At 48.4% G+C, this 16081-nt stretch overlaps 2 protein-coding genes across 5 annotated transcripts in view; one reads left to right on the forward strand and one right to left on the reverse strand.

Moving 5' to 3' along the window:
- Positions 1-218: 218 nt before the first annotated feature.
- Positions 219-11758, forward strand: MSTO1 (misato mitochondrial distribution and morphology regulator 1). Its single transcript, XM_058159956.1, has 14 exons — positions 219-490; positions 2228-2363; positions 2553-2622; positions 4476-4551; positions 5132-5180; positions 5537-5660; positions 5795-5912; positions 6712-6843; positions 7584-7736; positions 8286-8417; positions 9212-9396; positions 10330-10434; positions 10552-10667; positions 11390-11758. Exons 1-14 carry the CDS (start codon positions 410-412, stop codon positions 11620-11622), a joined length of 1710 nt encoding a protein of 569 aa, XP_058015939.1. The 5' UTR covers positions 219-409; the 3' UTR covers positions 11623-11758.
- Positions 11759-11779: 21 nt separating this feature from the next.
- GON4L (gon-4 like) overlaps positions 11780-16081 on the reverse strand; it is a 42432-nt gene continuing 38130 nt past the window's right edge. For all 4 annotated transcript variants that reach the window (XM_058159953.1, XM_058159952.1, XM_058159954.1 and 1 more), the window contains exons 30-32: positions 14862-15573; positions 13486-13588; positions 11780-12221 (exon numbers count right to left, since the gene is read on the reverse strand). In XM_058159953.1, coding sequence (XP_058015936.1) covers positions 12063-12221; positions 13486-13588; positions 14862-15573 — 974 coding nt within the window. In that variant the 3' untranslated portion in view covers positions 11780-12062. The remainder of the gene's footprint in view (positions 12222-13485; positions 13589-14861; positions 15574-16081) is intronic.

Consider the following 16081-nt stretch of genomic DNA (forward strand, 5'->3'; position numbering starts at 1 on the left):
ACCATAGAGATGCTAAGAGGCAGAGCGGCTCTGCATTGACAAGGACGAAAGCGATCAGAGGGCAGGGCTTGTCCCCACCGGAAGTCCCTCCCCCCACACCTATCCACTTAAACCAATGAGGTTGCAATTGATGCTGAGGGTGGAGACCGTGGGCCGCTCCCTACTCATTGGTGGCTGGGGAGAGCCAATGAAAAGACAGCACCGGCTTTCCCCGCCCCTTCAATCGCGCGCGACGGACGGCAACCTTAAGATCGGCATTCGCGCCTGCGCAGACTGAACCTTATTATTTTTATTTATTTTTTTTAAAACCCTTCCCCACCCAGTTCCCTTCCCTCAACTTCTTCAACGGCCCGTCTTGCCTATGTAGGCCCTCTCCGTAGAGCCGGAGTCCGACCCGTGAAAGGAGGGCATGTCGGGGGTCCGCGAGGTGGTGACGCTTCAGCTGGGCCCCTACGCGGGGAGCGTGGGCGCTCACTGGTGGGGCCTTCAGGTGAGGCGAGAGGGCGGAGCGCGCATGCGCCGGCAGGGCCTGGAAAGGGGGAGGAGGGAAAAAAAACCTGTGTGGATGACGTCATTCCAAGGGAAACGCGCGATTGGGCCGGAGGCCGAATGGTGGGCGGGGCTTGTGCTATTTCCGCCTTAGCCTGTCGGTAAAACCAACAGCAAATGTGCACGTGGGTTGCTAGTATGTTTACACTCCCACGTGCCTATTTGCACACGCACGGGCATGGGCAATCTATCTCCCCACCCGTGAATTTAAAATAGCATGCATGGCTTTGCTTCCCCCCCCCCATCAGCCCATCAGGCTTTTATCCTCATAACAGCCCTGCAAGGTAGGCCGCCCTGAGCTGAACCAGGATAAGCAGGGCTGCAAAAGCCCAGGTAGCTGCTGCAAAGGCTTCCTTCCTATCTGACTTTGGTTTTTTGGGGTTCTTTTTGCAAATCCTGGTGGATTTTTTGCACTCAGATCGCCCACATTTGGGAGGGTGGGGTTGGACTAGATGACCTCCAAGGTCCCTTCCGACTCGTGTTAATCGGTTAAAAAAATGACTCTATCCCACGTGCTAGGCTTGGGGTGTAGTGGCATACAGGTAATTCCTCGACTTAACGACACCAATTGAGCTCCAAATTTCTGTGGCTCAACGAGACGGCGGTTAAAAGTGACTTTCGTCCCGTTTTAGGACCTTGTTCAGTGAATCACAGCAGCTGTTAGAAACACCACAGTTGTTAAGTGAATCTGGTTTCCTTGTTGCCTTTGCTTGTCAGAAGGTCGCACAAAAAGGATCGCCATCCTTAAAAATACGAGTCAGTCGCCCAGGATCTGGATTTTGATCAACTGAGCACAGAGGATCCTGGAACAGTTGCGAGTGTGGAAAAACTCCTTTTTTCAGCGCAGTCATACCTTCGAAACGGTCACTAAGCGAATTCGTCAGTCGAGAACTACTTGAAGTGCAGAAAGACTGAATCAACACAAGTCAAAAACGCGACTGGGATTATGATTGGGATTTTACTTTGGTTTTATTAACTTCTTACCCTTCCATTTTAGAACATTCGGATTGGAAGGGACCTTGGAGGTCTTCTAGTCCAACCCCCTGCCCTGTTGTGACCCAGGCCCAAGTAGGTAGTAGGTAACTCTTGTCAGTGTAAAAACAAACTTTATTAGAGCAGCTGAGAATTACTTCATTCTCAGCGCAGTCCAACTAAATTAAAGCAAATTCCTCCCAAGACAAATTCCTCAGTCCTACCACCAACAAAGGCAACAAGACAAAGCTATCAATGTTGTTTTCCGGCAAAAAGCCCAAATGCTGTTGCTGGTCTTTAAAGCCTTATGAGAGGGCCAATCATCTCTTGGCCTTACTCCCGAGTTGTCCTCTTTGCTTGAGCTGCTCTTGCCTTCTAACAGCTCTTCTCACGCGTGCATTAGGAACAGACTCCTCCTGTTCCTCTGCCTCATTACTGTCAGTCTCTGGAGGCTTTGGAGTCCGCACCTCACTCCCCAATGGCCCTGGCCCCACCTCTGCCTCCGATGCAGAGCCCTCATCTGGGCCTTCCCCAGCTTCCAGGACTGGCCCATGCTCTTCCTCAGCCTCATCGCTATCCGACTCCGTTGCCAGCTCCGCAGGCTACTAGTGGGCCACAACACGCCCCTGCTGAAGCAGGAGACAAAATCAAATCTGGGTTTGTTTTTTTCCTGAAGTCTATAAACCTTTTCATTTCTGCTTTCTAGGAAGCTCTGTTCTCATCCAATTCCGCGGCTTCAGGTTTAGACGAAGCAATTCAGCATGATGTCCTCTTCCGAACGGGGAGGACCCTGCAGGGCCGCGAGACGTTTACCCCCCGTCTCATCCTTATGGACCTCAAAGGTGAGACTCAAAAAGGGTTGTGAATTCCCTTGAGAAGCACGCACGCCTTGCGGGAGACGGGGAGGCTTAGCGGTGTAAATTTGGGTCGTGATTGGGATTGTGAGTTGAAGCCCATCTGCCTCTTGATGTCTTTCGGCCCAAAAGCGTCTCTTAAAAATATATATATATACCTGTTTTATTCCTGGGCAGAGAGTCTCACCTCTTTGAAACAGGAGGGATACCTGTATGAAGACCCGAAAACAAACATCCCTATAGCTTGGTGAGTGGATTTTTTTTTTAAACCAAGGGCAGTTTCTTGTTTTGCTTAAACTTATTTGCAGCCGACCTCACCTTGAGGCTACTCTACAATCCTAAAAATATTTTGAATGCAAACTGAATTTTGCTGTATAATTGAACTGGACTATATTTGTTGTTTGTTTTCTTTATTGTTTGTATGCATGCTTTATTATCATCATCATCTCTTTTATTCATTAAACATGAAACTCAGTCAACTGAATTTCTTATTATTGTTGTTATTATCTCTTATTCATTAAACATGAAACTCAGTCAACTGAATTTCTTATTATTGTTATTATCTCTTATTCATTAAACATGAAACTCAGTCAACTGAATTTATTATTATTGTTATTATCTTTTATTAAACATGAAACTCAGTCAACTGAATTTCTTATTATTGTTGTTATTATCTCTTATTCATTAAACATGAAACTCAGTCAACTGAATTTCTTATTATTGTTATTATTATCTCTTTTATTCATTAAACATGAAACTCAGTCAACTGAATTTCTTATTATTGTTATCTCTTATTCATTAAACATGAAACTCAGTCAACTGAATTTCTTATTATTGTTATTATTATTATCTCTTTTATTCGTTAAACATGAAACTCAGTCAACTGAGCATTTAAAAATGTATCACAAATACCATTGACTGGTGCTAATAGTTGATACGGGTTGCTGCCAGCTTCCTAGGTATCAACCAAGCACCTTCTTAAGATATACGATGTTCTGAGTAGCGCAGTATTTTGCAGTTCTGCTGGTATTATTCTTATTATTTACTTTATTCATTAAAAATGAAACTCAGTCAACTGAGCATTCAAAAATGCATCACAAATACCATTGACTGGTGCTGATGGTTGATACCGGTTGCTGCCAGCGTCCTAGGTATCAACCAAGTACCTTCTTAAGATGTACAATTCTTCTTCTTCTTCTTCTTCTTCTTCTTCTTCTTCTTCTTCTTCTTCTTCTTCTTCCTCTTCTTCTTCTTCTTCTTCCTCCTCCTCCTCCCCTTCCCCTTCTTCTTCTTCTTCCTCCTCCTCCCCTTCCCCTTCCCCTTCTTCTTCCCCTTCTTCTTCCCCTTCTTCTTCTTCTTCTTCTTGGATGTTTGTCAGTTTGTTTCCTTCCTTTTGTGTATTGTAACTTGGAAATAAACAAACTTAACTTTGAAATAAAAAATGAAAATCATTAAAAACAAGCATGACAAAACAAGCTGGGTTTCGCATGTGGCCTGCAGAACCAAAACAAACATGGTTTGTTAAGCAAGGGTTGTTTCCAACTGGCTTAAGGCTTAAAAACACAAGCCGTTGATAGGTTTAAAAACTCATCTCTTGCGTTCAGTAGGGTTTGCTAGGCCTTGCACCCTGGCAGTGTCTGTGGGATAGGGGAGCTCCTTTTCAGAGTACTGTATGGCAGGGGTCTCCAACCTTGGTCCCTTTAAGACTTGTGGACTTCAACTCCCAGAGTTCCTCAGCCAGTCCACAAGTCTTAAAGGGACCAAGGTTGGAGACCCCTGCTGTATGGGGGAGCCGCCTCGTTCTATAGTCATCGTAGGGACCATCCTTTGCGAATCTCCCAGCCAGTTTCCAACAAGTCAGCGCAAAAGCCCGATTTGCTGATCGACTGCAGCGTCCCATTATTGAATTACTGACTATTGAACCACTGCAGCGTCCACTTGACAAACCGAGGCAAAAAGAGGGTCTTAAAACCAGGCGGGATTCATTTAACGAGCGTTTTCCTTAGCGACGGGAATTCTACTCCCGATTTGTGGTTGTTAAATTGGAGGACAATCTACATCTCCTGTCCCGGTTCATCCGAACGGATCTTCCCCTTGCAGGAAGGGGAACCTCACACGGCACCAGCAAGACCCAGTGCCTCCCAGTCCCGTTTTGGAAGGCCTCAACCAGCCTGAGGTGAGCCTCTCTCTTTGTCCCCCTAATTTCTAAAAATTGGGGTTTCTTCCCCCGTCTTTATATTTCTTCTTTCTTTCTTTCTTTCTTTCTTTCTTTCTTTCTTTCTTTCTTTTTCTCCTCTTTCTTTCTTTCTCTCTCTTCTCTTTCTTCCTTCCTTCCTTCCGTTCTCTCTCTTTCTTTCTTTCCTTTTCTCTCTCTCTCTCTCTCTTTCTTTCTTTTCTCCTCTTTCTTTCTTTCTCTCTCTTCTCTTTCTTTCTTCTTTCTTTCTCTCTTTCTTTCTTTCTCTCTCTTTCTCTCTTTCTTTCTTTCTTTCTTTTTCTCCTCTTTCTTTCTTTCTTTCTTTCTCTCTCTTCTCTTCCTTCCTTCCTTCCTTCCTTCCTTCCTTTCTCTCTCTCTCTCTTTCTTTCCTTTTCTTTCTTTCTCTCTCTCTTTCTCTTTCTTTCTTTCTTTTTATTTATACAGAGCAAAACCTTACAAGCCATGGGATAAATCTCCCCCCCCCCCCGGGATGTCACCTCGGTCTTGGGGATAGATAAACTGGGACCAGAGATCTGATTATTTCTCTTTTTTCTCATTTCAGGGTGACAGGTTTTCCAATGGCGACGTTGCCTCCAACAGCCTCCCTGGTGGTAAAGCTGTGTGTGTGTGTTTGTGTAGTGCGTGCAGTGCTCAGTTAGGGGTTAACTGTAATGGAGCCTGACGGTTTTATTTCATTTTGTTGCATTTTATTTTATTTTAATTAATTTTAAGTTAGTTAATTTTGTCATTTGATTTTACTTTTATATCCCATTCCAATTTATTTTGTTTTTATTAATTTTGCTTCTGTTTTAATTATAAACTTAATTTGGTTTAATAATTTAATTTAAATGAATTTTAAGTTAAATCAATTTTGTTTATTTTATTTTACTTTTATATTTCATTCCGTTTCATTCCATTTCATTCTATTTCATTCATCCGTGCATCTCCTGGTGGTATCTTTTCCCAGGAAAGTCGCAGCGGCTCCCCAAGCCGCTGGCGTCGAAGAGCCCGGCACCTGCTTGGTCAGACTTCCTCCGCACCAATCTCCACCCGCGTACCATCCTGACCATCCATGAATACAACCGCGAGGAGTGAGTCAGGGGGTCCCGGAAGGGAGGAGGGGAGGGGAACTGATCTCCCAAGGTTTTTTTGCGGGGAGGGGGGGGAATCCTATTTCTCCTGCCCAATGAGGACCTGTCCGAATTCAGCTTCCCGTCTGTCACAGGGAATCAAACCGGCTGGAGGCATTCGGACAAGGAGAGAAACTCCTGCAGGATGGCCGGTACCTTGAGGAGCTGGAGGATCGGCTGCACTTCTACGTCGAAGAGTGTGATTACTTGCAGGTGAGTAATCCACCCACCGTGGGATCTTGTCCCCCCGTGGCTGTAAAGCAGGGATCTCTCCAACCTTGGCAACCTTTTAGGACTTGTGGGCTTCAACTCCCAGAATTCCCCAGCATGCGTGATTTTTAAGCCAATCACCAGGAGGCGGTGAGTTCTAGTCCTGCTTTAAGGCATGAAAGCTAGCTGGGCGACTTTTGGCCAGTCATCAGGAGACTGGGACTTCTAGTACTGCCTTAGGCATGAAACGAGGTTGGATGACTTTGGGCTGATCACCAGGAGACCGTGAGTTCTAGTTCTGACTTAGGCCTGAAAGGTAGCTTGGTGATTTTTAAGCCAATCACCACAGGAGGTGGTGAGTTCTAGTCCTGCTTTAGGCATGAAAGCTGGTTGGATGCCTTTGGGCCAGTTGCCAAGAGACGGTGAGTTCTAGTCCTGCCTTAGGCATGAAAGCCATCTAAGTGACTTTGACATGGCCGGTTGGGGAATTCTGGGAGTTGAAGTCCACAAGTCCTAAAAGTCACCAAGTTTGGAGACCCCTCCCCCCCCTACAAAGCGGAGGGAGAAATCCTGGAACTTCCCTGGGGTTTGTAAAACCCAGTTCCCACCAGGCGCTATCAGCTTGGCATGCTGGGAGTTGTAGTTCAGCAACCTTCGGAAGAACCTCCCAGCTCTTTCTCCTGCCTTCCAGGTCGCCTGGTGCCAATCCCAGATTTTTGTCCCATAATTTCATCCTTTCTCAAGCCAGGAAGTCCCCCCCTCCCCACAAATCGCCGTCGCCCTTTTTTTCCTTCTCCTCCAGGGGTTTCAGCTGCTCTGCGACCTCCACAACGGCTTCTCGGGCGTTGGGTCCAAGGCAGTGGAGCTGCTGCAGGACGAATACGCGGGAAAAGGCATCTTGACTTGTGGGCTGACGCCTGTGCTTCAATCCAGTGTGAGTGGGACTGAATTTGTATGTCTTTTTAGAGGTTTCTCTTGCCTTTTATTAGTCTTATAAATAGCTCAATATAAATAGCTCTCTGTTGAGCTCAATAGCTCAATAGACATAGTTCATGCACCTTCCTCCTCCTATTTTGCCCATGACGACAGCCCTGTGAGGTTGGTTGCGCTAAGAGGGAGGGACTGGTTCAAAGTCACCCAGTTGGCTTTCGTGCCCAAGACAGGACTAGAACTCCCCGTCTCCTGGTGATCGGCCCAAAGTCACCCAGCTGGCTTTGTGCCCAACACAGGACTAGAACTCCCCGTCTCCTGGTGATCGGCCCAAACTCACCCAGCCGGCTTTCGTGCCTAAGGCGGAACTAGAACTCGCCATCTCCTGGTTTGCAAGCCAGCGCCTGCACCACTATCCCAAACCGGCTCTCTCCTCTTTCCATCAGTGGCCTGGCAACTGGCCACTGATGAGAAATCAGGAAAATCAGGAAACATGTTTCCCAGGGCTCACTGAGGACTAGCACCTTGGCCAGGACAGAATGCCAAGTTTAGGATGTCGAAACCGCAACTCCAGTTGTCGGATAACTCATCTCATTGTTCCTTTGTGTGGAATTTTTTTTTGGGGGGGACGGGGAGAAAAGCTTGGGCCAAAGCACTAGGAGTGGAGTAATCTCTTGAGGACCATGTGCCGCGAAGGTGCATTCGGGTGCTGGGGTCCGATGGCCTTTTCTCTCTTCCCTGCAGCTCCCACATCGGCATTTCTACCGGCTGATGAACACAGCTCTGGGCATCGTCCGTTTGTCCAGCCAGAGTTCGCTCTTCTGTCCTTTGTCGCTCCACGGGAGCCTGGGGCTCAAACCGGGCAGTCCGGTGGCGCTACCGTACCTCCACTACGAGGTGAGCATTCGTAAAGGTGACTCCCCACCTTTGGGAACTTGCAGAACGAGGGTGGGGTGGAATTTATGGGGACTCTGGGCTGGGGGTGGGCACCTCCATCCCGCCCCCTCCTCTTCTCGATCCTGCTTGCAGAGTTCCTGGCCCAGGCGGTCCTCGGCCGTACGACCGCCACTGAGCCCAAAATGCCAGCGGTTAAGCCAGACGCTTGCTCGGTGACGTTTGGCCCCCATTTTCCTTGGCCGCCGTTGTTTTAAGCCAATCCCCGCGGCCGCCAGGTCGTAAAGCGATCGCGAACCTTTCCCCGTTGACTTCCGCTTGTCGGAAGGTCGCACAAAATTAAATCTCGGCCCGCGGCCGCCGTCATAAAAACGAAGCAGAGCTGCTAAGCGTCCGGATTTCGATAGCGTCTCGCTTAGCTGCAGAAAGGTTGGGGCCTCAATTCTGGTTGTAAGTCGAGGATTACCTATAGTTAAAACCATCCAAAATAGACTTTGGTTAAAATATCCCCGTAAAAGAGAATTTTTAATCATTTTTACAAATTCCGTTTAGCCATCTCTGGATTACCACACGAGCGCCATTCTCGCCACCGCTCTGGACACGCTGACCATCCCCTACCGGCTCCAGACGTCGGACTTCACCATTTCCAACCTGACCGAAACCCTGAATTTTTCCGGAAGGAAGGTACGGTAGTCCTCGACTTACAACCGCAACGGAGCCGGTTGTTAAGTGAGTCACACGGTCTTTAAGTGCATCTGGCTTGCCTCATTAACTTGGCTGGTCGGAAGCTCACAAAACGGGATACCCTGATGCCAGGAAACTGTGACCGTTGTAAATACGAGCCGGCTGCCGAGCGTCTGAATTTTCATCACATCACCGCGCGGAATGTCGCAACGGTCGTTAAGTGTGAAAAAATGCCGTCATGTCCCTATTTTCAGTGCCGTCGTAACTTCTAACGGTCTGAAAACTGTAAAGCCGCCAAGATTTACCTCACGGTAAGATGGGCAAGCCAATAAATTTGATGAAGAAACAAATATAATAAACAAATGGTCGTTAAGGCGACGATGACCTGTTTAAGGGCCGTGTTAAATTTGCCAGCTTTCCATTTTCTGAACATGAGGGGGGCGCCAAAAGTCGCGACATGCCTTGGGGATTGCAAAGATATTGTGGTCACTTTAAGATCATTTAGACGAGCTTGGTAAAGAACTACATAAATGTCGTAATTTTTTAAACATTTGTTCATTTGATTTGACAGTCGTTAAGTGTGAAAAAGTCCCTTTTTTCCGTGCCGTTCCAACTTTGGATGGTCACTAAAATGAATGGTTGTAAGTCAAGGACTACCTGTACTTGGGAAAAACCCCTATTTTCTTCAGATAGTCCTGCTTAGAACTTGGTTTTGGGGGGGGAGGGGAGAACCATATCGGACATCCTCCCCACCAAAAAAAGAGACATCCTCACCCTCCATTTCTCTCCCCCAGGTCGCAGAGGCTTCGGCCGCCATGCCCTTCCCCGTGGCGGAAGACCAGTCCCTTCCCGACGCCTTGTACAACCAACAACCCAGCACGGCTTGGTATCCATTGTCGTCTTGTGGCAACCGAAGCGATGCCGGCTGCTTTGCTCAGTCGGTTGTGTTGCGAGGGATCGGCAAACGGCAGCAAGTGAGGTGGGTCTGTACATGGTTTGCATGCACCACTCTTAGAAGGTCTGTGCACGCGTCTGTTTGTACATTTGTGCGTGTTTTTGTGTGTCTGTGTGTGTTTATATTACTCTTTGCCAGTAAATTGGGATTTCCACAGAACCTATACAAAGACTGATGCACATATACAGATACGACCACAACTGAGCCCAAAATTCCTGGTCGCTAAGTGAGTTTTGTGCCCCTTTGACGACCTTCCTTGCCACTTTTGGGAAGCGAATCCCCGTTAAGCCAGCAACACAATTGTTAACGGATTCTGCGTCACCCCGGTGACTTCAATTGTCAGAAAAGGGGATTGCGCAATCCCTGTCATAAATACGAGTCAGTCCCCAAGCGCCTTGAGTTTTGGTCACGTGACCGTGATGGGGAATGCTGCAACGGTCGTTAAGTGTGTGAAAACCGGTCATAAGTCCCTTTTTTCAAGGCTTTCAAAACTGTCTCTAAACCGTTACGCCTCCAAAGAATGACCTCGCGGTTAAGACCGGCAGCCAATAAATTTTGATAAATAAACATGCCGGTAATAAAACAATTGGTTGTTACGTCACCTGCTTTAACAGCGTGTCAAAAATTTTTCAGCTTTCAATTTTTCAAAGGTGAGAGGGTGGCTCAAAAATTGTGGCAAAGATACTTCAGTTAGTTTAATATCGTTTCGATCAGGGGTCCCCTACCTTGGCAGCTTTAAGCCTGGAGGACTTCAACTCCCAGAATACCCCAGCCAGCTTTGCTGGCTGGGGAATTCTGGGAGTTGAAGTCCACCAGGCTTAAAGCTGCCAAGGTTGGCGACCCCTGGCCTCTTGGCCGATTCAGAGACCGGATTAAAAATGACGTTGCCCCCTCTTCCCAATCCAGCTCTGCCCCCTGTTGTAAATTTAGGATTCTCCCTTCTTATTCCCCTTCCAGCAACGCCCCGCCGGGAACCGAACCCAAGTCCATCCTCCACATGTGTGAGACAGGCCAGGAAGTGCTGTCCCGTTACTTACACACTGTCTCCCCCCGGACGCTGAGGTTGGTGGTCCAGCTGGCTGGGCGAGGGGAGGAGGAGGAGGAGGGAGGGAGGGGATTAAAGGGAGGGGGGAAGTTCCCCTTTAAACACCCTCCCCCCCCCGTCTTTTTCTCCGACAGCACCTCGCTTTTGCTGCAAGGGCCCTGCAAGCTGTTGGCTCCGTACCCCCAGTTTTTCTCACCTTTCCTGAACAAGCATGGATCCCTCTTGGAGAAGCCGTTGTTCGGCCCAGCAAGTAAGGACACAACACAAAACGACACACACTGTGTGACTTAGGGGGTTGCCTGCCCTTGGTTATTACTGTTGTTTGTGTACCAAATAATTTCACCAGGAGCAATGTTTTTTAACCTTGGCAATTTTAAAAAAATGGGTGGGTTTCAACTCCCAGAATCCCTTAGCCGGCATGCTTTAAGAGGGGTGGACTTCAACTCCCAGAATTCCCCAGCCAGCCTGCTTTAAGAGGGGTGGATTTCAACTCCCAGAATTCCCCAGCCAGCATGCTTTAAGAGGGGTGGACTTCAACTCCCAGAATTCCCCAGCCAGCCTGCTTTAAGAGGGGTGGATTTCAACTCCCAGAATTCCCCAGCCAGCATGCTTTAAGAGGGGTGGACTTCAACTCCCAGAATTCCCCAGCCAGCCTGCTTTAAGAGGGGTGGATTTCAACTCCCAGAATTCCCCAGCCAGCATGCTTTAAGAGGGGTGGACTTCAACTCCCAGAATTCCCCAGCCAGCCTGCTTTTTAAGAGGAGTGGCGCTCCTGCTGACTGGGGAATTCTGGGTATTGAAGTCCAAACATCTGCCAAGGTTGAGAAACACAAAGTCTTTGCAACGATGATCTACCAGGTTGGGGGGAATGAAGGCAGGGTCAATCGGCAGTACCGAATCCTGCAAATAATCACTTACTAATTCAGCTGAACCCGGAAATCCCACCACTCAGTGATTTTCTCTCCTCTACAGAGGTCGAAAGCATCCCCGTCTTAGCGGCCTTCCAATCCTCGGCGGAATTATACCAAACCCTGGGCGACTTTTACCGAGAGCTGCACGGAACGGACTTGCGACGGTGGGAGAGTTTCTTTTCCGCCGGGGTGGAGATGGATGACTTCCGAGAGGCGCTGGACGAGCTGCGGACGCTGTCCCTCTGCTACAAGAAAAGCAGCCTGGACGAAAATTCGGACGACGATACGGACTGAGCTGCTTTTCGGAGACCGCCGCGGACGCCTCTCGGCTCGGCTCGCGTTTGAAATCAAAGAGAAATAAAACTTTGCCGAGGACGCCTCCTTTGCGTGTTTTTGAGGGACGGGAGGGTGGGAGAATTTTGGTTTAAAAAGCCGTACGGAGGAAACGGCGTCACAATGTCCTGCTTTAATTCCTTAAAATACGATCACTCAATAAATATTCGGGGGGCCCACCCATTAATTTATACATTTCCTACTTTAAAAAAACAAAAAACAAAACATATTTACAGATCAGAGAAAGATGGCGGAGGGGTTTTTCTCCCCCTCCAAGCAGCCCACCTCACACAGGGAAATTTAAGAAAAAATCATGAAATCTTCGCCGTCTTGCCGTTGAGCCCCCAGTGAAGGGGGTCAAACTCCTCCCCCCCCGGACCCCAAAGTTCCTCTCTGCAGCCTTAAAAACCCGGTTCTTCCCGCTCGTCCTCCGAGAGGGCGGGATCTTTGTCGGAGAGCTGGTCGCCGTGGCTGGTGCTCATTCCGTCTTCCTCGTCGTCGGAACTGACGTCGCAGGCCGTGTGGAACAAGGTCATCAGTTCGCGGAAACGGTGGGCCACCTGAATGGGGAAAGAGCAGCGGTGTTACCTCAGTGACTCTTGGCAACGGGGAAGATGGGTGGGCTTCGACTCCCAGGATTCCCCAGCTTGGCTCGTGCAGGCTTCCAACTCCCCAGAATTCCTCAGCCAGAATAGAGGGACTTCAACTCCCATAATTCCTCAGCCAGAATAGAGGGACTTCAACTCCCATAATTCCTCAGCCAGAATAGAGGGACTTCAACTCCCATAATTCCTCAGCCAGAATAGAGGGACTTCAACTCCCATAATTCCTCAGCCAGAATAGAGGGACTTCAAGCCCCATAATTCCTCAGCCAGAATAGAGGGACTTCAAGCCCCATAATTCCTCAGCCAGAATAGAAGGACTTCAACTCCCATAATTCCTCAGCCAGAATAGAGGGACTTCAACTCCCATAATCCCTCAGCCAGAATAGAGAGACTTCAACTCCCATAATTCCTCAGCCAGAATAGAGGGACTTCAACTCCCAGAATACCTCAGCTAGAATAGAAGGACTTCAACTCCCAGAATTCTCCAACAGCATGTATGGACCTTAACTTCTAGAATTCCTTAGCCCGGCTTGTGAAGACTTCAATTCCCAGAATGCCTCAGTCAAAATATATGGACTGCCAGAAATCCCCAGCCAGCTTGTGAAAACTTCAACTCCCAGAATCCCCCAGACAACATGTATGCGCTCCGTCCCCCCCCAAAAAATCCTCCAGCTTGGCTTGTGTAGACTTCCAACACTCCCAGAATTCCTCAGCCAGAATGTAGGGACTTCGACTCCCAGAATTCCCCAACAGCGTGTACAGACGTAAACTCCCACAATTCCCTAGCCTGGCTTGTGATTCAATTCCCAGAAATCCCCAGCCACTTTGTGCAGATTTCAAAACTCCCAGAATCCTCCAGGCTGCATGTATGGGCTTTGTTCCCCCAGAATTCCCCAGCCAGCATGCCTGGTCTCTGCCCCCTCTGGAGAAATGCTCCATGTTGCTCTAAAACGGGGGTCTCCAACCTTGGCAACTTTAAGACTTGTGGACTTCAACTCCCAGAATCCCTCAGCCAGTTGTGGACTTCAACTCCCAGAATCCCTCAGCCAGCAAAGCTGAGCTCACAAGTCTTAAAAGTGGCCACGTTTGGAGAGCCCCTCGCGCTAAAAGTTATGTTTCCGGTTCTTTTTACAACGCCCTGCCCGGGGCTCTCCCAGAAGGCACATTTGAGCCAATTGAGGGTGGGGTTCCCCCCCCCCCAGGAGGAAGGAAGGCCCACCTCTTCTGGGGTCTTGTTGCCCAGCTGTTCGGAGATGGCGCTGAAGGTCTGCGGATCGGCCCCTCGCTCCTGGCAGCTGGTCAGGATCACGCGGTCGGCCTCCCTGGAAGAGGAAGGGAATTGAAGACAGATTTCATCCAACCCAGGAGTGAAATGCTACCGGTTCGGGCTGATTCGCTCGAACCGGTAGTATAAAAATGTTACTGGTTCGCCGAACTGGTAGTAAAAAATGTTTTAAAAAAAGTTCTGATGATCAGCTGAGCGACAGACAGACGGAGATAGATAGATAGATGGATAGATATAGAAGATGGATAGATAGATGATAGATGATAGATATAAATACTGTAGATAGATAGATAAATAGATAGATATAAAAATACTGTAAAGATGATAGAGGTGATAGATAGATAGATAGATAGATAGATAGATAGATAGATAGATAGATAGATAGATAGATAGATAGATAGATAGATAAATAGATATAGAAGATGGATAGATGATAGATATAAATACTGTAGATAGATAAATAGATAGATATAAAAATACTGTAAAGATGATAGAGATGATAGATAGATAGATAGATATAGAGGATGGATAGATAGATAGACAGAGAGAAAGAGAGACAGACAGATGGAGATAGATTAGATAGCTAGATAGCTAGATAGATAGCTAGATAGATAGATAGATATAGAAAGAAGATGGATAGATATAAATACTGTAGATAGCTAGATAGCTAGATAGCTAGATATAAAAATACTGTAGATAGATAGATGATAGAGATAGATAGATAGATATAAATACTGTAGGTAGGTAGATATAGAGGATGATAGATAGATAGATAGATAGATAGATAGATAGATAGATAGATAGATAGATAGATAGAGAGATTAGATAGATAGATAAGATAGGCAGACAGATTATAGATTGATGATAGATAGATAGAGATAGAGATAGAGGATGGAGAGAGAGAGAGAGAGAGGATGGATAGACAGACAGACAGAGATAGATAGATAGATATAAATACTGTAGATAGATAGACAGGCAGACAGACAGACAGATAGATATGGATGGATGGATGGATAGACAGACAGACAGACAGACAGACAGACAGATAGATAGATAAGATGACTGTAATAGACTGAAAATATATAGGTGAGACGAAATAAATTTGTAAATAAATTGAGGTAATCATCCCCTTGGGTTTAAACAGCCTTAAAAACGGTCAAGGAGCCGGACAAAACGGAACTGCTTGCTTTAGAGCTGGGAAGGAAAGCAAAGCCAGGGGATTTGGAAGCCAGCCCACTTCTCTACTCCCCCCCCCCCAAAAAACGACCCTTTCCGAAGCCCAGCGTCAGGAAAGGAAGGAGGCGGCTTACCTGGTCCATAGCACCACTTTCTCCCCTGTGGAGCTGACCTTGATGTTCTTGGCACAGACTGTGGGTTCGATGGGCCTGGGCTGCGGGTCTTCTCCCGTGACGAGGCCGCCGCGATCTGGACCGACCTCTTCCTTGTGTGAACGGACATCGGCCCCTCCCTCGGCTGCTTTTCCCGTTGGCTTGGCGGCCTGCGTGCCGCCAGCTGGGGACATCTCTGCTTCGGTCTGCAGGCTCGCCCCCAAAGTCTTCAGAGGGAGGTCTTTGGACAACGCCTCCCTGGCTTTGGGTTTTGTAGTCCCCGTGGGGGAGCGGCCGCCCGGCTCCTTGAGACTCGGCCGAGAAGGAACGAAGGCCCCGATTAAGGATGGAGGAGAATGAGGATCCGGCCGGACTGCTTTCGAAGGAGGACCTTCTGTCTCCGAATTGTCGAGGTTGGGGACGGAAGGGGCCTCCCCCGCACTCCTGGGGCCGTGCCCCGCCTCTCTTTTCCCCTCCGTGGGGCAGAGGCTGCTTTTCAGGCGAGGCGGTTTGGGGGGGATGGCCCCTCTCGAGGGCGGAAGGGGAGCCGCAGGTGGGTTCTTGGCAGGGTCGGCCCCGTTTGGAGGGCAGGGAGGGGCAGCGTGAGGCTCCGCGGTTTTGCCAGCTGACGGGAGGAGCCCCTCGGGAGGGGGGACCTCTCTGGATGGAAGGGGCTTCCCTTCCAGCCGAGCACCTGGGATGCAGAGAGAGAGAGAGAGAGAGAGAGAGAGAGAGAGACGGGTGAATCCAACTGGACACTGGAGTCAGTTTTGTAATTGCTGAACTAGGGGAGGGAGGGAGGGTCGGAGGAAGGAAGGAAGGATGGATAAAACGCAAATGGAAGGAGGGTGAGAAGGAAGGAACAAAGAAATACGGGAGGAGGGAAGAGGGAAAGGGATCGAAAGAAGGAAGGAGGGTTGGTTGGAAGGAAGGAATAGGGAAGGAAAGGAAGGAGGGAAGGAAGAAATATGGAGGGAAGAAGGTGGGAGGGAAGGAAAGAAATGAAGGAATAGGGAGAATGGGAAGGGAAGGAAGAAAGGAAAGGAAGAAAGGGGAGGGGAGGAGAGGGGAAGGGGAAAGGGGAAGGGAAGGAAAAAGAGATGAAGGGAAGGGAAGGGAAGGGAAGGATTTCCTTCCCCCAAAGTGACATCTGTGTCCGATGAGACAGCCACCCTCTGCCCCAAAACCCAGCCTCTCCTCCT

Source organism: Ahaetulla prasina, chromosome 17 (genome assembly GCF_028640845.1).
Source record: "Ahaetulla prasina isolate Xishuangbanna chromosome 17, ASM2864084v1, whole genome shotgun sequence".
In the NCBI taxonomy this organism is placed as follows: Eukaryota; Metazoa; Chordata; class Lepidosauria; order Squamata; family Colubridae; genus Ahaetulla; species Ahaetulla prasina.

Coding starts and splice junctions, on each gene's coding strand:
- MSTO1 (XM_058159956.1), top strand. CDS start 410: ATGTCGGGGGTCCGCGAGGTGGTGACGCTTCAGCTGGGCCCCTACGCG. Junction 5,913..6,711: donor AAGAGTGTGATTACTTGCAG/GTGAGTAATCCA, acceptor CTTCTCCTCCAG/GGGTTTCAGCTGCTCTGCGA. Junction 6,844..7,583: donor CGCCTGTGCTTCAATCCAGT/GTGAGTGGGACT, acceptor TCTTCCCTGCAG/CTCCCACATCGGCATTTCTA.